Below are 23,628 nucleotides of genomic sequence, written 5' to 3'. Positions count from 1 at the left end.
TCCCCAATTTTGTAGCTATTTATAGCAAGCAGTTACTCTAATTAGACTGCGGATCTCTACCTCGATTGCAAAACGAACCGGAGCAAAATAAAAATTGATTTCCTTTCTTGATAGTCACAAATGCAAAGAATCCGCGGTCTATATATAATAAATTCATTGCATTGGCAATGAATCACTTTTTAAACGAAAATATTTTCTGTGTCAAATAGGAGGACCCCTGAATTTACCCCGATTCCTAGACCGAATCGCCATGTGTCTTTCCGAAGAGAAATATTTGCACTGTTATCGGCGGTATTAATTGACTGGTAGTCGTGGTTTAGGTCAGGCTTGTTATATGTCTCTTGGAACAGAGAAATATGCACAGTGTTGGCGGTGATATTAATCGATCGTGAGGTGTAAATCAGTTGTAGATTTGACAAATCGCATTTACACTGACAAACAGTGGCTCATACGATCAAAAACATTTCAGTACAACCTACTACACATTGTCCTAATTTTTGATAATCTATAGAACAGCGTACAATTGATCTACTTGGACATTTATGTTGATTTTTAAACGTAATGACATTGCCTCCTATTATTGACTACTAACTCCGTGTAACTCTACGTCACTTTGAAGTCCCACGATTGTTACTTGCATATAGTTTTACTTAATTCTTTTTAAACACACTTCTTGGCACAGGAAGAATGGTTTGTTGTCAAAAGAAGAATTCTAGAGGAATTCAGAGTTTCAAATAAAATTCGTGAACAGAAAATTCGCCGCGTCCCGACAACAGAAAGCTTACGGCGCATTCGAAAACTGTGCATTAATTAGCAGCGCAATGGTTCCGCGAGAATCTCGAGGATCGCAACGGTCCGCGTTGACTAATCGTCCTCCTCGGCGATAAGGGTAACGAGGAAAATGGTCAACGGCGCGATAAGAGAGTGCCGAGAATAATCAACGAGCTCGTCGGACGCGGCGTGAATCGCGCGTTCGCATTCGAGAGGCTTTGTTCTTCGAAAAATGTGAGCGCGTCGCGATAACAACGTCGACGGGTTTTCCTCGGCGCGTCGCGACGCCGACGCCGACGTCGACGCCGACGCCGACGCCGAAGGTGCCGGGTGTGTTCGACGCAGCGTTATCAGTCGCGGTTAACCTCACGCGGCTAATCGTCTCGGGCCGGTACGCCGGCTAAAGAATTAATGAAGGCCAATTAGAAGGAGTAACGGCGTTGTAATTGCCGGCGAACACGCTTTCCGGATGATTGAGCCGGTGATTATACACGATCCATCCTACCGATCTATCAACGCTTTCGACGCGAAACATCGTTTCTTTTGGTATCGTTCCGCGCCGGATCAAGCTTTTTCGACCCGCGATCCTGATCCCCCGACAAAACGTCCCGTTGTCATGATTCCGGCTCGTTCGATCACTATCCTGGACGTTTGTCGGCCTAACCACCTCCCATCGCAGCGAGCGAATTAACACTTTGCTGTCCAATTTTGAAAGAGACGGAGAAAAGATACGGAGTTTTTAACAATTTTTTACGCTTCAACCGCTGAAGCTCTGCAAATGATTTCCTCCTGAATACAACAATATTTTTTTTTAGTGTATTTCGAATGTTTGCTCGCGTTTGAACGGTGTTTGAAGCAGAGACGACACTTCTCCACCTAAACATTCAAACTTTCGACTACAGGAATTTTTTGTGCTTCAACCGTAAAAGTTATGCGAACGAATCGTGTACCGGAAGATTGCCCAGACTCTCCTGTGTACAACAGTATTTTTTTCGTACCATTTCGAGCGTTTGAACGTGTTTGATCACTGTTTGAAGCGACCATACGCGCACATCGATAGGGGGTACCTTAATTTTTAGAGGAAAATCAAACCTTCAACTTTCAGAATTTTTTGTGCCTCAACCGTAGCAGTTATGAGAACGATTCTTGTGCTATACGATTCCCTAGACTCTCCTGTATACGACAGTATTTTTGTCCATATCATTTCGAACGTTTGAAAGTGTTTGAACGGTGTTCTAAGCGAGCGGTACACTTCTAAGCAATAGTAGCGCGTGAATAACACTGTTTAAGGAAAAAAGAGCGTCGTCTGCTAATTACCCGTTTAATCAGTGAAGGAAATTCATAAACTGACCAACGGAAGTGGGATCTCGTGTGAGGATGCACAGTCTGCGAGGGAGAGGGGGGGGGGGGGGGGGGGGGGGGAACAGAGAACTGGTATTACGCAGATGATCTCTCGCAGCGTTTCGGTGAATACTTCCGATCTCGCGGGAGTAATCGCGTGTCCGTGTTGTCCACCCCGTTCAATCCAATGAAGAATTAATGAAAGCCAATTAGGAGGAGCACAGCGCCGATATAATTGCCGTCGGACACGCTCGCGCGCCACCGGAGCCGACAATTTTCCGCGATCAATCGTAGATTTTTACGCGTCAACCGTCACATACTACGGACGACGTACTACGCTGGCGTCGCGACGGGATCGTTAACGGTGGGAAAACAATTTTTCACGCAGCGGGGGACGCTCCCGGTGTGTTTCCACGGAAAGAGGATAATCTATGCAGATTAGAACCTGTCGTGTTTCTACGATAGTTTGCCGGGACGCTGGCTTAATTACTAGAGCGTGGATCTTCCAATTTTATACTTGCGATTTCGGTGTGAAAAATGAGAATCACAGTTGTTCGATGGAATCGAGAGTGAGCGATCCAGATCAGTGTTTAGCATCAGGTTAATCCTTAAGTTTGTCACCAGGCTGATGATTGTACGCATTTATTACAAAAATGGTAAGATAGGAAACTATGAACATGTTAGGAGAAGTTAAGAATATCATTACCTTAGTCAACATGTTATGGAACCTCAACTTCCCTAAGCTCCAGCAAGCAGAAAGATTACAAAACCAGTCGATAAATGTCTTGCCTCTTCTGCGCTTGTATTATTGAACATGTTCAAACGTTCTAATCAAAACAGAGGGCCCAGGGAACGAATTGTAAATTATCTGAAACTAGTCACGCAAGATTACATCACGTCTGATCATTTACACTATCCTCCACTAAGAGGAATCGCTCATTTTATTCGACAACATTCTGACATTTTTCAGCGTACTTATTCATGTACGAGGATCATGAAAGTCACGAAAGTAATTGCTAGAATAAATCTTGCCCTTTCTGTTCTTATATTATTAAATAAGTTGTTCCGAAGATTCCATCGGAATCGAAAGAAATCGTCGATGATAAAAGACACGCAATAGCAACAACCTCATTAATCAATGCTCCCGAGAAACGACATTTGAAGATAAAACTTGCGACAACTTTAAGACCCAACCACACAGTAGCTAATATTTTAGACTGTGGATTTTGTGCATTTATAATAATCACGTTCAAGTGCGATTTACAGCAGTCGAGACGTCAAAAGAATTTCAGAGAATTCTTAAAAAATTTTTATTTTGCATAAATACTCGCAGCATACTAATAATCGAAGATGCTGATGCGGCTGTAGACCCTCCCCCCCCAAAAAACAAAATAGTTACTCTAAATTTATGTAACTTTGAGGGACGCCGATGTAGCAGTGACGGTGTTAAAATGAAAAAGACAAACAGCGCTATGGAAAAGCGGGAGAAGGCGAGGATTTTTCGAATGGTAGGATTGCAGACCACTTTAGGATCCCGCTGGTTGGACAGGCCGGACAACAAGGCAGCAAGTTAGTTTTTAAGGGTTGTGCAAAGCGAGGTCAGCACTGTCAACGCTGGGACGAGCCGGCTAAGAGGATTCCGCCGGTCGAATCTCGTTAGAGAGAACACGTAGAACCAAACCGCGCGAATCCCGACGACGGCAGTGTGCTCGACGTCGGTCGTTAGAGTGCTTGAAGCAGAAATGTTTAGAAAATCCGCAGCCGACAATTCGGCTTCGCGCAGATGCCGTCCCGACTCGTTGAAAACAATAGGCTTGACGTCGATATCTGTTACGTCACGGTTGCGTTCAGCATTAAACGCTGAACCCACCAAACGCTAAAACCGACTAGCAAATATACGCAAACGAAATCTATTTAGATTTTGTATGGTTTTTCTTATAGTTTCAGATTATGCTCCACTGAATTCCGTTTAATTACGACTTGCAACTTTCTGTCCCTAACCGTTTGGAGGATACAGCTTTTTCAATTTTATTTCAATCGTGAAAATTCGACCGTTTCGTACACGTCCTAATTGTAAAACAAAATTCATTCCGCAAATTTAGTACTAAATAATCGTGCCGTGTTGATCTGGGAAAAGAGGCAACCATTAAGGTACGAGGTATGCATTTATAATGAAAATTGCTTGGGGCAAGTTGAAACAGGAAAAATAGAATAATAACGATATGCTATTAAAATTATTCGAGAAGTGGTTGAAAGACTTGAATTTAAAAGTGAAAATTAATTTATAAGCTTGACAGAATCGCCCCAATTTTCTGAACACTGAGCAAGCTTCCGCCGATTATTTAGAATGTCGTCACAGTGATCCAATTAAATCCTCGAAACTCCGCTGTCCCAATTTCCTTGACACCGCGCGGGGTTTAAAAGGAAGAGCAAGAGTTGCGGCTATGGAGAATCGATTCGTGCGTCGATAGGGTCTTTGAGGTCTTTATGGTCTCCGAGGAACACCCTTTGACGTGTCTGCGAGGCCCACGAGGATCCGGAGCACGGATTAATCCCGGGCAGATAGTCTCGTCAGAAAGCTGACAGCCGGTTCTCGTTTGTCAGGGTACTAGCATCGAGTCTCGAAAAGAAAGAAAGATAAAAAGAGAAAGGGAAAAGAGGGGCCGATGGGGACAGAGCGGCTCGAAGTCGAAGTCGCTTTCTTTCGCGGCGGGCCCTCGCACAATTCCTAATCCGCGCCGAGATCTAAACGGTTGCCAATCATTTCCGGTTCTCGGATTAGTCGCGCGCGAAAAGTCGGATCTCCGGCTCCGGTGCTAAGCGCGTGAAACTGGCTGCCGCGCTTGTTACCTTTGCTGTTGCTGCTACTCTCGATGTTGGGACCGTTCTGGGCCCCGAGAACCGAGAGAGGACGCCGACAATGCGCACCCGGGGACGAATGTTGGCTTTCGTAAGCGGATTACAAACGATTTGTACACGCGCGCCCCGAAAATGTCTCCGTTCGATGGAGATATCGATGCTTTTCCACGATCGTTTCACGCTCGTCGGACCGATTCGCAGGGGATTGACTTTCTTTGGACGCTTTCGAGGCGATTCACGTTCCACCGAGGCGCTAGGACCTGGATCTGACCATTGGATGAACGACTCGATCCTTTTTGGTGGGGGAACGCGGAGGATCTCTTTTTCTGGGTAGGCAATTCACTTTGTTAACACACTTGGCGCGCTAAAGTGGCGAAAATTGCATGAAAACGGAGCAATCCCAACTCTTCAAATTTTATTTCATCAACAATAAACTTACCACTACCGGCTGAAATGTTCGGTTTAAAATTTGTCTGCAATCACTGAAATTCCCATACTAAAGCTCACAATATCTATCTACCTTATGCTCCAAAACTGGCATCCGTATCCTGTGAGATCCTGGTGGGGATAATAGGGGTGGGGGAAAATTTGCTCACTACAATTCTTGTCAGTTTACTATAGATTCTGAGCTAGCTCTAACCTAGCCACCACTTCAAATTCGACTGCTCCACGCAATACACATGTTCCAAAGTACAATTTCATGTGAGCCAGTTGAGGGGCAATTGTCAGCCATACAAGGACACCAAGGAAACATTTGCCCACTGCCATTCTTATCAATTTGCTACAATGTCTGAACTAGGCCCAATCAAAGTCCGGGTTCGAATTCGATTGCTCCACCCCACACAGGTGCCTCAGTCCTTATCTTACGTGATCCAGGTGGGGGGTTGGATCGTGATCGGTTGGGGACACCTAGGCTCTGGCGCAGTTCGAGCGCCGAAACTCGGTCCTTCGTACATCAAGGCCGGGTCTGTCTGGTCACGCGAAAGTCGTGTTAGCGACTCGCCAAGTGGCCTCCAAGCAGTCGTCAACGTTGCTCCGGGGGTTCGTGTACACGTGTCCGGCCTCCCCGTGCCTCGTGTCCGAACGGCGCACCGTTTGTGTGGGTGGGTCCGGCGCGTTTCGTGACCGTGTTCGCGTGTTAATTGCGCGACTGCATTGGGACCCGGTCGTTCTCGCGTTTAAGTTCACGTTTCTGCTGTGCAGGCGAATTTTCGACAAACGAAGGTGGCGGCGACGGCGGCCGGCAATTAACCGCGCGCGGTGACAGGGACGGATGAGCTTTTTTATTGAACTCGGATCCTCACGCTCCCTCGGAAACCCGCAGCTCGAAATCATTGATCGTTCCCGAGCGAATGATTAGGGACGGCAAATTGAACGTTTCGAGGACCCGAAAATTTCTCCTTTCCAGGAAGCTACCGGCTGACCCCGGTGCCGAAGGCGTTCATTTGCCTCGCCTTAGCGGCCGTAAAATCGCCGTGAGATTACATAGTTTCCACAATAACGCCGCAATCGATGATCAAGAGAGGGAGAGTATAAGCGCAATCGGAGCAAGCGCATTATCGTCCGCCCAGGTTCCGACACGTGCAAACCGTCCAGTGTTTACAAAGCGGCCGATCTTAGATTAAGCGTAGATGATTAATTATTCCTGCGCTCGCTGCCAGCCGCTTGAAACAATACACCCATGACCCGATTAACTGCGAGACGATCGCGATCGCGATCCTCGGAATAGTTCGGCTCAAATGGATCAGGGAAGTTGCGGATTCCACGATCGTTCAGCTGTGGCTCTTTTCAGTCTCCGAAATTAAAAAATCACTGATATGATATTAGGCTTGCCGTTTATTCCGTAAGACTGCACATATCGGTCAAAGGCAGAAAATTCGACAAGGTTCAACTTTTCAACGCGTGTAATGTTTAATACATTCTATCATTCAAAAGTCAGAATATCAGAGTCTATTAACCATTTGCACTATGATTTTATGAATCAACTCCACCGTGCCGAATTTTAGAATAAACAAGAAATTTGTATGCATTGTGTGTCTATAGTTTCTCTAATGGTTAAATGTCGATGATAGAAAAATAGAATTTCAAAATTGCCTGCGTCAATTGCAAGAAACAGCAGCCATAAAGGAACTACTCTTGTCCTTCGATAATCTTATCAAGTTGAAAATTATGTATTGACATTCTCAGTTTCTATTAACACCACACGTGTTTGATTAATTTTGTTCGAGTTTGAGACGATGTAATAAGGCTAATGGAATCGAAACTGGAATTATTTCTGTAACACTGTAGCAGTCCACGAGTCCCGGTAAAAATCGATTTATTCAAATAATGTCACGATACAAACGAGTTTCCAAGCCTGGATATGAAATTGCGTTAAAGGTGCAACGTACAGTGAGTCACAAACTCGTTCGCATATTTCCGACATAAAAATTCAGTGTATTCAGTCGCCTTTTGTTTCGATATAGAATATAGACTCTCGTGACGCATTTATTAGACGCAATTAGTAGCTTTCACAATCAATCGGTGGTAACTTCATTTTAGCAATTATTTATACGATGGTGTAAATGCGTAGAGAGTGGCGGTGAATTATTTTGGAGAGTAGAATATACTTGTTTTGTCAATAATTAACAAGTTCATGAAAGAAGGGCTATGAATTAATTCGAACACCTTATTAATTTTGACATAAAACAAAACGCTTTATGTGAAATCTGGAGAAATAAGTGTAACAACTTTTTCTGAAGAAATCTGCGAGTCGATGTACCATCGTTCAATCGTCCAAAGCGCGGGTTTGTCTTGACCCAGAATTACTCATTGAACAGGACAGAGTTTAATAATTCGATTATAATTTTAATATTCAAAGCTGTGAATTCTGCCACCAGACTTGCATTTCAGACGACGAGGCATCGTGCAAGCAAAAAAATACAGGTTTCCCGAAACTTCCGACGTGACGTTGCAAGACGAGGAACAGGGCGCCGCGTACTCGGGGAAAATCGGATAAGATCGCGGCTTTTATCGGTTTTCAAGTCAACGCACTTGGAACATTCGATTTGCCAATATACAAAGCAAATCCGATTTGAAGTTGAAGCTAGTGTAGACCGCTTCCCAAGTCGAGTACTCGCAATTAGGGTAAGCTACTCGTTGTTGTCGGCTCCCCTAGTCTCGGGCTGTGTCCTCGTTTCACCCTCCGTCTTGTTTCCCGGCTGTTCACTGTCAACAACCTCGTCCGGCGAAGCGGCCCGCTGTCAACAGAAATTCGTCTTCGAAGAACCGTAAGGCCGAGAGCCAGGAGGAAACTCGACACATCGTGCGATTCGAAACGAGGCGAGGGCCCGGTCTCGATTTCTCGCGAAAATATTTGCGGTCTCGTGTCGGGCCTGGCGGAAAAATCGCGTCGGTGTCCTAGCCAATTAGGTGGCCAGCCAGCCCCTGGGGCAACAGTTGTATTCCTATTCACCGGACACGCGGAATGCACCCGTGAAATTCGAGAAACGCGCTCGTTACGCACCCCGCGAAACCTTAGGCTCGCATAATTCGATCTGACAGTAACTCCCGATTGCGTTTTTCCTTATAATGTTTCCACGACGGAGCAGAGATCGTTGCACGGGCCGACACTCGACACCTCTGTGTCCTCGTGCAGCCCGATCCTCCAGAAGCTGTTCTCCTATGCGACCGGCAGAAAACACGGCTTTCTTCGATGCACTTTCTTGAAGTGCAACGTCTTCGCGTTTGCAGACCAGACGGGTCGAACTTCCTCGAGAAGTTCCCTTCGTGGAGAATAGCATACTAGAGAATAACAATAATATTTAGCATATTTATTTAGCAGAAATTGACACGACGCTCCCCCGTAGTGTCAACGAGCAATCAATAGGCTCGCATCGATGGTACACTAATTTGACACCGTTTCCTTCGTAGTTTGTTTTCGAAACTCTCTCGCCGGCAGTTTGTCCCCCGGGGTGACTGCAAATAGAGTGGGCAGGCAATAAAACGTTAGCCCTATAACATTATCCCCGGTGTTCTATACCCTAAAGGTGGCGACACGGTAACACAATACAGAAGAGGGGTCAGATTCAGCCCTTGACGGGGAACGACGCCCTTCCGCACAATGCCGAAGGGTGCGCGCACTATGTGAACTATGAAAGGATAGCGACACGGGGCCAAGCTCTTAGGTGTGACTCGAATCGGGAAAGAGACGTTTCTCCGTAAACCTCACGTGTTTCACCCGCGAAAACTACCCCTTTGGTCGCATACCGTTAGCAGTAACAGGAAATCAATCGGCTGATCCATCAATCATTTTTGTATCTAAAACTACAATTTTTAGAGATTCGAATAACATCAGTTTTGATTTTCATTTGACTGCTGGAAGGCTGAGTGCAATTTTCTGAAAGTTACAGTGAATTTGACCCCTTTTTCGGAATTTTCGGAGCTGGATTTAAAATGTACTTATTTTTGTTCCCACCGAGTATCGTATCGAAAATTAATTTTCCCAAGCCGGAGATTGAAGGTTACAGAATTTTTGTAAGCGAGAGGATCGTTACGAAAATTGTATGAGAATGTTCCTCAATCGTTCCTCCGCACGGTGGAAAATGTTCTTTTGTGAAAAATCGAGGAGACCGACAGTGACCTAAATATTTGAGTTCGCGCAGCGTCCGAATACTTTCGCGACTCGCCGTGGCTCTCGAAATTCGAAAGAGGGGAGACGACGCGAGGACGCGGAGGAAAGAGAGGAAGAGTCGAACAAAGAGTTTTTGCGCGGGAAATTAAGAAATAGGAAATCCCGACGCAGACGGTTCGTGCTCGTTCCCATCGAACGCGACGCGATCGCGCAGCCTCCTCCCGCGCCGCACGCTTTTTACTGCAGATTGTTACGTGCGGTTTTACATCTACATTCCGCGAATGTTAACGGCATTGCGCCAGCTTTGCGGGTAAAAACGCACACCTGCACCGGACTAGTTCAGAGCGCGGTGCGCGCACACCTCCCGGCGCCGCGTCGAGCAGAACCGAGCGGAGCGGTGCAGAGCGGTGCAGAGCGGTGCAGAGCATAGCTGTGCGAAATAAAGCAATAAGCAAATAAAATCGCGGCTACCGGGACACAATGGAGGAGCAGCGCGCCACCCTTCTGCCGCCATTGCCATCGCCATTCGCCGACGATGTTTTCTCTCCCTCTCTCTCTCTCTCTCTCTCTTTCTCTCTCTCTCTCTCTCTCCCTCCCTCTCTCCCTCTATTGCTTCTTTGCAGAGTCGCTCGAGACCCGGACTCTCCGCGCCGACCATAAACCAACGCGAGGCAACTGTTTGCGAAACTTTTATTATTTTTCCAGCTTTATGATCTGTCCGGCCGACTCCCAGCCACCCCAACGCCCACGCAATCGCGTCCCGGTGCGGCCCGAACGATTTTCCGTTTGCTCGAGGCTTTACTCGTGACGGTAATCGCTTTTCAAACTGATCTTCTCGATGCTTCCGACAGAACCGCGAGCTTCGGGATGGTTCGGAAAGGTTTGGGTCGGTTTCGAACGTTATTAACCCCTTGCACTATGATCGATAGCGAATTCGTAGCGATAGTAACAAAATAGAATTTTATTTCGGTTTAATGGAAATCGGTGACATTCGTATTTAATCAATTTTGTCCGGAGCCTTATTACGAGTCTGACTCGATATTATATTGCAAAAGGTTAACACTCTGAGCGCCAGGTCTATCAAAAATTGGAGGCGGAATTATTTGTCCATATTCGTAAACGAATTTTTACATTAATATATCGAGCATAGCAAATTCGATTACGAGCTGCAAAACGCTAGAAGGGTGATTTCTATTTCGTTCAATAAACTACCTTGATTTTATGGAATTTCTGAGACAGCTGCGTAGCCAGTCGACGTGTTAAAAGAGTAAGTAGTACTTATGTTGTCAGATACACTTCAAAGTGAACACGTATAGTTATTCCTCCGCCGGAAGTATGTCATAATAGATCTTTCGTAGCCAGGCTTGACTTTTTGTTGCGAGCTTTCGAAAAATTAGGATTCTTTCGCTTCGTTCTAAAGAAGGAAGACCTAAATTGCTACCTATTCTCTGCTTCTTGTAATCAGCACAGGAGCCGTTGCATAGAGATTCGCTAGTCCTCGCTGCGGCACAAAACAAAAGCATTTTGTAACTGGTAACAGGAGACACAGTTTCGAGAACGAGACTGCTCGGGGCGAGCGTCGACAAACACGAACGAGGAGACACGGGACGGCAGTTTTCTCTTTTCCCGAATCATTAGCGCGTTTTGCGCTTACGAATCGTCCCTTTAGGACGATCGCCCGGCTGCGATACGTCCGTAACGCGCACCACGGCGCGGCGCGGCGGGCCCCGCAAATGAAAAGAGAGAAATGTGTCCGGGCTTGGGAACGCGCGGTTTACGACTCCTAATTGACGACTCCGGACACGTCCGCGGAGTGGCAAGCCGCGTAGATCCGGCCCCGATAAGTTTTGACATAGCCTCGTTGCTCCTAATTACAGTTGTTGCGGGGCCCCGGTTCCGAATGATATTCTCGGCGATCTGCTCGGTATAAATGATTGAAATTCCGCCTCCCTCTCTTTCTCTCTCTCTGTTTCTCCCATTCCCTTCGCGATTCTATCCGGCGGCCATCTCTCGGCCTGTAATTTGATTTAATCGGTTCTAGTGGAACGCTCTCGAAAAAATACGCGCGGTTGCTCCCGGCCGGGAACGAGCGTAATCGGTCCTCTTCTCGCGACCGAGTAAATACGCTCTCCGCCCCGGCTGTAATCGCCTGTACATCCTGCAGGTGTCGCGTTTCCTTGTAAAACAGGGAACGTTTTGCGTGAACCCTGCCGAAGACGATACCTGTCGGTGACGCGGACGACCGTGCTGGCACTAATTGCGGCGGCGAATAATTGCTCGATAAACATCCTGTTAATCTCGCTTTTACGTTCCGTACATTGTACCGCGCCGCTGGCTCGCAGCACGCGAGGTCCTCGTTTCGCCTCTCTCTCTTCCTCTTTGTCTTTTTCACTATTCCACTCGCCCTCCCTCTCTCTCTCTCTCTTTTTCACTCCTTGTTATATTCTATTCGCTCTCTCCTTCCCTCTCGCTCTCTCGATCTCGATCATTCCGTCTCTCTCTCTCTCTCTCTCTCTCTCTCTCTCTCTCTCTCTCTCTCTCTCTCTCTCTCTCTCTCTCTCTCTCTCTCTCTCTCTCTCTCTCTCTCTCTCTCTCTCTCTCGTCCGCACGCGAAACACGACAATTTTCATTGGCGCGTACACGGCCGTCGCATCCGGTGCTGAGCCACCGTATTCCTGACGTCGTCTATTCCAACAATTACACCCGTACCGGCGCAATTAAAGTAACGCAACTCTCGCGTCGTCGCATAATCACGCAGGCTGGGACGACTTGCAGGGAATAACTCGTCGGGAATACGTCCTGTAAACCGATTCGCGGAAACCGCCGGAGAGAGAGAGAGAGAGAGAGAGAGAGAGAGAGAGAGAGAGAGAGGTAGACATTCGCGACGCGAGAAGCACGGAAAGTTGAAAAGTTTCGCGGGCCGATGGTCTCCTCCGCGGCAACTCGAGAAGAAGAATAAAGTTCCGCGAGGGCGTATGTCGCCCGACAACCGATATGATGCACGATGTTTGCTCGGCCGGCTCGCCGGAACCGTCGCAAAAACCGAAACTTGACGTGATTCGCGATCGGAAAACAAGACGGGAACGGTTTCGTTCGGTTTCCGGGCTGCGGTGTTAGGTTTAGGACCTATGAACCCCGATAGGCACGCAAAACGCAAAAATATCAACTTGTTTGGAATTTTGAATTACGCCGCCTAATCACTGGCACATTTGACGCTAAGGAACAAACGCAGATAAATCGCAGGAGGCACGTCTGGAAGCAGAAGACGGATGAACATTGCTCCGGAGAATCTCGCACGGATCGAACAATACAAAACCGACAGTCCGCTAAACATCCAGTGTACAACCACCCTCGTCTCCATCGCTCCCCGTAAAAGGTATTCTGGTGAAATCGGGATCGCGCATCCGAAGAACCGTTTTCCCAAGCCCAATTCCGTCGTCTTCAGCAAAGTGAAACACACAAAGCGGCGAACGGTCTCGTAAAGAGTCTCTATCGCGAGCTCCCGGATAAAGGGTCGGTACGTGCTGCGGGAGTAAGCGGTGGAAGAAGCCTAGAAAACGTACTTTTCCACAGGAAAAAGTGGAGAGACGCCGCGGCGCAGAAGACGAGGAAGAAGAAGAAGAAGAAGAAGAAGAAGAAGAAGGAGAGAAAAAAGACCAGAAGAACGAGAGAAGGAGTGAGAGAAAGAGAGAGAGAGAGAGAGAGAGAGAGAGAGAGAGAGAGAGAAGAGGAAGACGACTGTTTCGCGATGGTTCTCGAGTTACTTCAAACTCTCCGGGGCCGGGGAGGGGGGTGGGAAAAAGTTTCAGTCCAACGTCTTGGAAGTGTCTAAAAAAGAGGACTGCGTCGGTTGAGACCCGGGGCTCTAAGTGTATCACATAGTAAATTTAGTTTTCCAACCTCCGTTTCCACCGCGTCCCATCCCTCTCCCTCGTGGCCCGACCTCCAGCCAAGAGAGAGAAAGAGAGAGAGGTTGTCTCCACGATGGAATTCCTCCTGGTGGGCTCTCTTTTCTTCCCTCCCGTTCCCTTCCTGAGGGATCGTCGGCCATCTTTGCCAACATGGCGGACCAGTCCCGGACCCGTTCGAGCGAATCTGGCCGATCAAACGGAGGCTAAGAGCCACGCTTTCGTTCGAGTTAACTCGATCCACTTTGCTCTCTCTAGCCATATCCCGCTGCCACCCTCTCCTCTCTCTCTCTCTCTCTCTCTCTCTCTCTCTCTCAGCTACTACCCTGTCTTCCAGGCGTTTCCCGAGACTCTCTCCACACATACACACACACGCGCGCGTGTTCCTCCCCCGCAACAAACACCCCCGAGCTTCTTTCTTCCACCCACGACCGTTCCAATCGATGAGCTCGCGACAACGGGCCTTTAGATACTTTTAGAACCGCGCAGCACCGGTCCCGAGGGAATCTCGCCTCCCTGATCGGTCCCCTGACGGGACCCTCTCAACTCCCTGCAACCCCCTTCGACCCCCCCAGAAGAATCCTACAATTTTCCATCGACGGACACGCTCCGTCGACTCGAATTCCGCCGAGCTCCTCGATTTTCCCTTCGGTGAAACGGTGCAACACGAAGTCTGGTTGAAACAATGCCCGTGCGAAATTAACGCTAAAGTGCCGGTCAAACAGACCGGTCTCAAATTTTTTATTATACGGTTGTCGGAACGGTAAAGATGCGGTAATAAATCCTTGCTGAAGCTCACATAAACATGGACAGACGAAACACGAACTACTGTTATATTAATTGTGACGTATTAGAGTTATTACGAAGGGAAATGAATTTCTAATTCAAACCTGTTGGTAACACTTGAGATAATACATTTTGCCTAATGATCGAAAGATTTTGCAAACTTTCATTTTCATAAGGCGATACTGGTCTCTTCTAATGCTCGGTTTAGCGTTAAAGAAGCTCTAAAACGAGGGGAAGGGGTTAAAGGCGCAAACCATACTTCTGCTTCTTGCGATTGATTCAAACAATTTTTATTTTACAACGAATATAAATCCTCTTGTGTTTTCCTATGTCACATATCTGGGGATAAAGACGCACTTAATCACTGTGGCCGTAAAGAAAATCGTACAGGAAGAGGCTAACAAAAGGGTCCTATAGCAACGACCGACAGCTATAGTCGCTGCGGATTGTACAGCAACGTTGAAAATCGTTTGGCATCCACGGGGCGTGTTATTTCCCCGTGTGGCGCGGTAGGAGCGGCTAGAAAATTGCGTCTGCACGGGCTTGAAAAAATACAAGAAAAATAAAGGAACATCGTTAACGAGATTCGAGGGGGATGAACCGGGAACCCGAGGGAGGGTGGGGTGCGTCAGATTTGATCCGGGTAGCGCGAAAATTCCATGTGTGTGTGTGTGCGCGCGAAAATCGACGTGTATACGTGTACTAGAGAAAGAGCGAGAGAGAGAGAGGGAGAGGGAGAGAGAGAGGGAGCGGTGGGTGCGGAGAAGCGCAAGTTCCCGACGTGTATCGGGTGTAATCGGTTTCCTCGGGGAATCCCACCCTCTTTGGTGGGTCGTCGGCGAAACGGGGGGATAATTTGCGGCGTCTCGACGCGGCTGCGTGGTCCAATCCGCGATACCAGCCAATCGGCTCTCAGCTGCGCGGACTCCGGCCTCAGAACAAAAGGATCTCCGCCGATAGAGAGGCGGCCGCGATCGCCATTCGGGGACCAGCAAAAACATCGATTACTTCCCCTACGGGCCAACCTATTGAAGCCTCTCTCTTCTCTCGGACAGCTTCTCTCGAACCCCCATCGACTGCCAAACTTCCACGAGCAGCCCTTTCGCGATGTTGAGATTTTCGGTGGCCCTTGGGTCGCAGGGTGCTAGGTACTTAGGGGACCATGCCCAACAATCTCAGAATTTTTACTGTCAATATTGGTATGCACGTATCCGTGATCGCAGGGTGCTAGGTAATTAGGGGATGATGCTGGAGAATCTAAAAATTTTTACTTCAAATATTAGTACGCATCTTGGGGGATGATATATGTATATTAGGGGATGATACTCGACAGTCTGCTCAAACGAGTCCTTCAGTCTTTAGTATGCTTACATTGACCAGTAAGTTTTATTTAGGAAAAAGTTGTGCTCGTTTAACACTTCGACTGCCAAACTGGAAACCTAAAAAATTCCATAAAATCAAAGTAAGTTATTTAATGAAACAAAAATTGAAAAAAATTAAATGTATGATATTGAGTAGTCGTCCAACTTCCTTGCATTTTACAGTTCCTAATCGGTACATTGAATATATTAACGTAAAAATTCATTTTAAAACCTGGACAAATAATTCCGTCACCCACATATGGGTGACGTGGCAGTCAACGTGTTAAAACGTTACTATGAAAAATCGAGCATTTCGAATGCAACAACCTAACTATGATAATAATTTAACAGAAAAGATCGATTGAGAGGATCTTCGAAAAGTGGTGTGAGATCAAAGGAGGTCGGGAAACTCCACCGATGACTAGACAGCGAATATTAATGCAAAATGAAAATTATGTCCTGTCTTAAAACTTTGAATGAATTCAAAGCAATAGGACATTATCGTTGAACCCTGCGAATTGACTGTTTCAATTTTTGTTATAAATGTGTAAAATCCTCTCAGGAAGATGTGCAATCGACAGAAGCTCCCGATCGACGCACAGTGATATTTGATCGATTCAAAACGCGTGTTTTTTTCCGCAGGTGTCAAGGAGGACGACCCGAAGAACTCGTCGTCGAGTTCGCTGAGCTCGGCGCAGAGCAAGAAGCAACGAAAAGCGCGTACAGCTTTCACGGATCAGCAGCTGCAGACTCTGGAGAAGAGTTTCGAGCGACAGAAGTATCTGAGCGTGCAGGACAGGGTGGAGCTTGCGGTGAAGCTGAACCTGACAGACACACAAGTCAAGACGTGGTACCAGAACAGAAGGTAGGGTCAGAAAACGAGACATTTATCACGAGCTCTTGACGAGCGTGCTTTTCTAGCGGAGGACAATGGGGGCGGACGGCTAATCCCGAAGAATAATAAACAACCCTTAACGCCTCGCGACAAGACGATCATTCTCTTGGGCAAAATAGAGTCTCATTGGCTATCCGAATCGGTTTCAATTCTTCGCCCTTATTTACGGTTGTTGTCTCGCGCGGGGGTTTGTAAGATGAGTTATTTGTTTCATGGAAATGGAAATGATTCATTAATATGTGCGTATCATTCGCTCGGAGAATTTGAAATTCGAGGCACACAAGTAGTTCCGAAAATGACGACATAAATGACGCGCTTTTTCTGACTAGTTTGTTTCGAATACTATTTCTTTCGACTATACAGCCAATCCTGATTTTGTCCTTCTGATTTGCTCGCGAGATATATGCCTGCTTAGGCACGGTTTAGCGTGTTGCTGACGTACGCGGTTCCCCAGGATCCTCATTAACGATTCGCTGCCTTTGAGACCGGATCCTGAGCCGCTTGTCCAAACTAAACGGGCCAGAAGTCGCGGAGTCATGAATTGTGGGTGTTCCGGAGCTAATCGCCGCCAAAAAGCTGCGCCCTGTAACTATTCGCCGAAAGTATCGGCGAATAAAAAAAAAAAGATCACTTCGTGAAGGACGATCTCCTTGTGCAACCTCCATGGAGACTCACTGACTTCCGGTGGATCATTGGTTCAACCCTAATGTCTCCAAAAATCGGATTAAACCATTTAGCGATTTTCTTGCACCTCGTACACCCTGAAAAAGTTCGGTTTACTCAACAGATTGTGAGAATTCTATTGTGAAATTGATTTCCAAGTTTGACAAAAGAAAGTCAAAGCGTGGAGCCTGGAGAAAGCAATTTCGCTCCGCTTGAATATTCTTTTGAAATTTATATTTTCCATAAGACTACCGCCTGTCTTTGGGCATCCTCGAGGACACTTCGGGTTCAAGGGGTTGACGGGCATTTCAATGTCTGCGGATTAAAATGCAAGCAGTCGAACGTAATTGAATCGCCTTTTGATTAGAAATTCTCCAGATTCGGCGAGTGGGTCTCGTTTGAACATACTCTCTCGCGGACAAAGAACGTTTTCTCTGGAGAGGAGATTTCCTTTCTGGGTTGTTCGTTGGCGTGGCGAAACGGCGGTTTAGGGTGTCTGCGATTTTCATTTTCCTCGGTCGAGCCTAAAACATCGGTGGCTAACGAGCGTGATGATCGGGGAAAGAGGTCCGCGAGCTGTCGACGGTCTCAGGCGCCGCTGAATGACTCGTGGAAACTGCTTCTCGGGGCTCAAAGGATGCCGCTGGCGATCCTGAAATCAACCGGGGATCTTCTCTCGATCCTCGTTGCCAAAATCGAGAGGTGTACAGTCTGCGCCGGTGACTCCAACTATCTTGGATCGAGCACAAAAGTCTATTCGATTGTAACGTTGATACGGTTTTCTTTGGTAGATACCTCTTTCAATTAATTAATAAAGTATAGCATTATGTTTAACTATTTCGAAGGCAACACATTGCAGGCAAAAATATTCGAAGCAAACGTTTTACGGTTTCAAGGACGAAAGCCTGCCGTCAAGGTTAACGTTCTCAAGGTTAATTGAAGGTCGATTCTCTCTTGTTTAAATGGGAATAATATTTCGTCTTTACACAAACTGTGTACAAGAGAAAATATTAAGGAACTATTAATAAAAGTTTGAGCATTTTTAAGAATTAACTCAATGAAAATTCAATTGACGTCCAGGCTACTTAAAACGAAGAAGAAGAGGGAACGGAGGAGCGAAAACAGTTGTCGACAGTGACCGGTGCCAAACCGCGACACTTATCCAGGCCTGACCGTGTCGCGAAACTAATTGGCGGACGAGAGTCGCGAATGATTCGCCGCGCGCGGCCGGTTCTTCGATCGCAAAGTAATCCTCGGCGCGGTTCGCTCCAGCAAGAAACCGAAGGCGGCACGGTTTTTTAGAGGATCGTTCACGCTCGCGGCGATTATGGTTCTGGGAGGAGAGGTACATGACTCTCGAGATGCTCGGGACCGTTCGGTTCACCCGGTGATCCTTGCGTTTAACCACGTAAACAGCGCCTTTGTTGGCCGCCGCGATTTCCATTTACGGATTCGATACGCGCCGTCACGAAAGAACCGCGCCGCCATGCTTCCGATCCCGATCGACCCTGACGAGGAGCAGCATCCTCTCCGAGACCCGATTGACATGCACAAAGTAACCAAAGGTGTCGATCGATCGACTTCTTCGGCAGCTTCTTACCACGAGCCCTGTGCCCGTTCGCCAAGTCCCGAAGATCATTCCTGAACGCCGTTCTCATTTATCGGGGGCGTGCTCGACCGTGATTGGCGCATTCTTTTGTTCTCGAATAGCGTTCTTTAATTTTTCTGGAACCCACGAGGTCTGTAACTGAACATAGAACCAGAGAAGAGTCTAGAAACAATAGTTTTCGGAGGTGTGCGGGCCGGTTCTCGATTCGCATCGAACCGGGACCAATCGATCCGGGGACGCCGGAAAGGTCAACGAGCAATTAAGCGGGGTAATAGAAGCCCCGCTGATTGGCAAATCGCTCGGGTAACGAGATCCGAGTAAACAAAGAACACGAGCGTAGAAAACCGATGGAAACGCGGACAGGTAATGACTGGCCGGCTCGAGGCGGCGTTGGCGATTTAAACGATCCTGATCGAGGCTCTCGTTCGAGACGCGTGGCGAGAGAGAAAGAGAGAAAGAGAAGGAAACAGAGAGAGAGAGAGAGAGAGAGAGAGAGAGAGAGGTTTATGCTGATTTTCACCGGGGAACGTGTTTCCCGTGGATCGATCGAAACCCGGACTAAATTACCCGCTCGAGCCGACGATAAGCGATACGCTCGCCGGTTTTTCTGACGGGAACGCGCGGACGACTCGGTTATTTAGAAGTCATTAGGACTCGCTCGCGAGTTCCCTACTTATCGGCTAATTACGCGCACGGTCGTCAGTCGGCAGCGATGATCGCTCAACGTGCTGAGCGGGAACGCTTTCGGTCATTTAGCTTTTTCGCGCCCGGAAACCGCGATACCGAGACGCCGCGCCGCGCCGCGTGCCGGTTGCTCGATGTAACTTCGCAGAGACCTGCTCCCGTTTATGTAATTCGCGGTCGGATTTGTCAGCCATCGGACACACGTAGATATCTCCTCCGTCCGAACCGGATTTATGCGATCGGCCGCGGATTTATCGCTGGGGAAACCGTAGCACTGCAATTAGCCAGAGTCCGGCCTTAACCCCGTCGTTCCTCGATGTTAATGAAATTTGAACGACTACAACCGTGATGTTACTTTCTGGAAGCGGCGAGAATCCATGCGCGACGATCGCTAACGAAATGGAGCACAGAGACTAGAAGAGAGAGAGAAAGAGTAAATTTTCTTTAATCAAATTACGCCAGTATTCTTCGAAGTCACATTTGCACGAATCTGTAACATTTTTTTGGAAAAACTATTGAACCTCTTGCATTCGAATTTTGCACACAAATTTACTGGTATTGGAAGTGCATGTCTGATTTTTTAAAATTAAATATTATCAAAATTTACATGAGTTGTACAGTTTTTTATAGAGTATGTTGGTGATGATTCCAATTGAATGTGTTAGGAAAATAAGAGCAAAACAACGGGGTTTAAAAATGCGGATTGGTGAGATAAGAGAAAGAGTAAGAAAAATTACCATTTTGCATAAAGATCCCCTGCCCGCTGATAATATTTAGTCCGAGCGCAGCGGATCGCGCGCGTCTGCGCGCAGAAACTCGCGGAAAACGTAACGAGGAATTAATGACACGCGTCGAGTTTAACGTCCGCGGTGAAAAACGGCGTTTTCCGTCCCTGTTCTGCGGCGTTCTGTCTCGTAGGCGGTGGTGTTTCGAAAAGAAAAAGAACGCGAAATCCGTCGTCGTGGCGCCCGAGGTGTGGCCGGGCGCCGTCCTCGCGAAAGGCGCCGAGTCACTGCGCGCAGCGCAGCGCTCTGCCGAGCAACAAAAGTAACAAAAGTTTAAGCGGGCACTTAAGAAGCCGGCCGACAGAAGCGTCACTAATTTTCCCCAAGTTTTTGCGGCCTCTTAGCCACCGACGTGCAGCTTCTCCGCTCTGATTCGACCGAGCCGGCGATAATCATGGCACGCGTATACCTTTGCTCGCCGCTGTCCCTTCGCCGAGTCCAATTAACCCTTTAACTCACTGCTTGCCGGCTGTTCGATCGTTATTTAACCCACCTCGCGCCAATTTCACACGTTTTTCAACGATTCTGTACAAACAACGCGCTCCACGCTTCGTTTCACCGGTAGACCGTGGATATTTGCGCAAAATAAATATTGTCTGCAATTCGCTGCAAGAAAGTCACTTGGGAGTATTCTTTTCCCCTTAATTATTTGAGCAGGTTTCCAACCTAAAAATCTTTTAAATCTTCCTGCTGTTCCAAATTACAGTTACCCATTATTGTCACAAATGCGTAAAATCCTGTCCAAGAAGAAAATTAGAAAGTCAATTCGTCGCAGGTTGATTTTTTAACAATGTGTAAATCATTGTCTACCATTTGTGATTCTTACCATTTTTGTGTCCGATACCGAATTCAGTTAGAAAAACACGGAAACAGAATTCAGCGGGTATAAATGATATAAATTCGTAAAAAAAAATTTCTAGCGCAGGTTTTGCAACGCGAGCGAACGAACGCGAACAATGTCGACAACAGAAGTCGCGAAAACAGCTCTGGACGTTAATCGTTCCTGGAAGAGGATATCGAGTTCGCCGCGAGATAGCTCGAGTCATCGTCGGCGATCGAAGGCTCCAGGGGGGATGATGTTCTCTCGATCAGGCTAAAGTAAAGGGATCGAGGGGACCGAGAGAGAAAGAGAGAGACGATCTGCGGGAAGAAAGGGGGAGCGGCTCGGTAGCGATTTCAAAAAACGTAAGTCGAGCTGGAAAGCACCATCGAGCTACCGCATAATACTCTAGAATTACGAGTCACGTCCCGGGGGCAGGATTCTCTCGCACGCACACACCCAATGCGAATCCTGCCGAGGCTGAAACCCTTATGGGACGAGGATCCTGCCGGCTGTGTGCATGCGCGACACTGCTTTCGCGATCACGGCCGAAATATGCGAGGAAAAAGCTGCGAGAGTCCTCTCGGCAGACTTTAAACTCCCGGCAACGAAGAGTGTTTGAAAACATTCGTCGTTTCGATCATTTTTTAGTAGCAATTACGATTTTGGTCAGTAGGATGAGAATTGTTCTTTTTGATACTGTACGTCTGTGAATTCTTTTTCACATTCTAAAGAGGAAGCAAAGAGTAAAGATTGCAAGAAAATAGATTAAAAGATGCAGTAACTGCGATACGGTATTGAGAAAACGAGAGGACTTTTCTTTTTCAAGGAAGAGGAGAGTGAATTGTTAAGAAACGAACCGTTTCGCACGAAAATGCTCGCGCGTCACGCACTTGCGTATTAAAACGAAAACCAAAGAGAAGGCGGAACAACGAGTGATAAACTAGGAGACGAATGCTGTACTAATGACGGACCTCGGAAAGTTCCCTCAGCACGAAACTCGAACAATAGGTACAGTGAATATTATTAAGAAAATGCTTGCCGAATCGAGGTTCAGATCGAAGCCGCCGCCGGTGACCGATACGTTGTATCGATTACCGATTCGCTTCTGAGTGCACGAGGAAGAAAATATATTGAGTTTCATTTAAACGGGAACATGATACAGAGGAAAGATCACCCAGGACGCAGGCACCGGGATCCTTCGCACGGTTTCAAGCTCGTTATAGGCCATCAACTTGCCGCGGTGCGAGCCGTAACGTTTTACTACACGATGATCTAGAAACGATGCCTCGTACGCTTACGGAGAAGAAGCAGCAGCAATGTTACACGAATAACGGGCCTCGGAATGGAGATGCCGTCGCGATAACTTCTTGATAGTCTGCGGGAGAGATTATGAGATCGCGATTGGGGGACGGCCTTCGGAAGTCGCACGAGTCACCAAAAAGAGCTGAACAACTATGCCGGTTTCTCCGCGTTGGCATTGAATGAGATACCGTGCCTCCACAAGTCGCTATTGTGCACCTTTGTGCGTCAGCCTGCCGAATTTCACCCGGGTACTCTATCCGCGATTTTTATAATTTGCAATTTTCTGCGACTTTAGAAAAATTACGCTCGTCGTGTCGATCTATAAATTCATGCGAGACACTCTTGAAAAATGCGAGACAAAATTCCGATACAAAGAGTTGACAAATCATCTCGAATCGATCCTCGGGAGCAGCGCAGCCTGGCGGCCTGTCGGTTCCCTTAATTACGCCCGCTAATTGTAGAAAATATTCGGTCGGGTCGCGCGGAGAAAGCAGCCTCGGCTCGTAAATATAGCAATTACGAGTAGCTTGTTGTATCGAAGCCGCGAGCAGGCAGGTATGTAATGGTGTGGCAGAGCAGCGGAAAGCGCGATCTGTTAATTAGAGACGCGCGCGCGCTCTCTTGCGCGCAAAAACATTTCCATTGAAACAGTAAATTAGGTGCAAATTCTACCGCGAAGCCGGAGGAAAGAAACCGAGGGAGAAATGCAGGGAAGAAGCCGCGCGCGTTTTTCTCGACAGACGCCTAGAGAGAGAGACAGAGAGAGAGAGGGGGGGGGGAGACGGTGGTTTTTTACGTTTCGCGCGTTCTCTCGCACGACGCGGCGCCGTGTAACAGCGTGGCGACATCGGCTAACACGTCGTGATACATCGCAATCGTGAGAATCCGGGGCCCCGTTGTTTCTTGAGGCTTCGTCGACACCAGCCGGAAGAACACACGAGCTTCCCACGCCTCTGCTAAACCGCTTTATAACGGATCGTCTTGATTTCTCGGCTAGTCAAACGCGCTCGTTTCGACGCGATCTTTCCCTCCCCTCGATCCCCGTCCCCCTCCTTCTCCCTATCCCACACAAGACCATCCATAGGACGTCCGTTCGCGTTCATATCCGAACCTCCTATTTCGGACATCCCTAGAACGTCCGACACGGACATAATCTTGCTCCCTCTCTCTCTCTCTCTCTCTCTGTGTCTCCCTCCATCGCTCCACTGCTCTTTTCCTCGGCGTGATTC

General features: G+C 47.6%; 1 protein-coding gene across 1 annotated transcript in view; it reads left to right on the top strand.

Moving 5' to 3' along the window:
- LOC143359559 (uncharacterized) overlaps positions 1 to 23,628 on the top strand; it is a 38,182-nt gene that overhangs the window by 6,492 nt on the left and 8,062 nt on the right. The window contains exon 2 of the mRNA XM_076797554.1: positions 16,281 to 16,503. Within this exon, the coding sequence (XP_076653669.1) occupies positions 16,281 to 16,503 (223 nt within the window). The remainder of the gene's footprint in view (positions 1 to 16,280; positions 16,504 to 23,628) is intronic.

The sequence above is a fragment of the Halictus rubicundus genome, chromosome 12, assembly GCF_050948215.1.
Source record: "Halictus rubicundus isolate RS-2024b chromosome 12, iyHalRubi1_principal, whole genome shotgun sequence".
In the NCBI taxonomy this organism is placed as follows: Eukaryota; Metazoa; Arthropoda; class Insecta; order Hymenoptera; family Halictidae; genus Halictus; species Halictus rubicundus.
The sequence above is the reverse complement of the archived record's forward strand: the minus strand, read 5'-3'. Positions and strand labels throughout refer to the sequence as shown.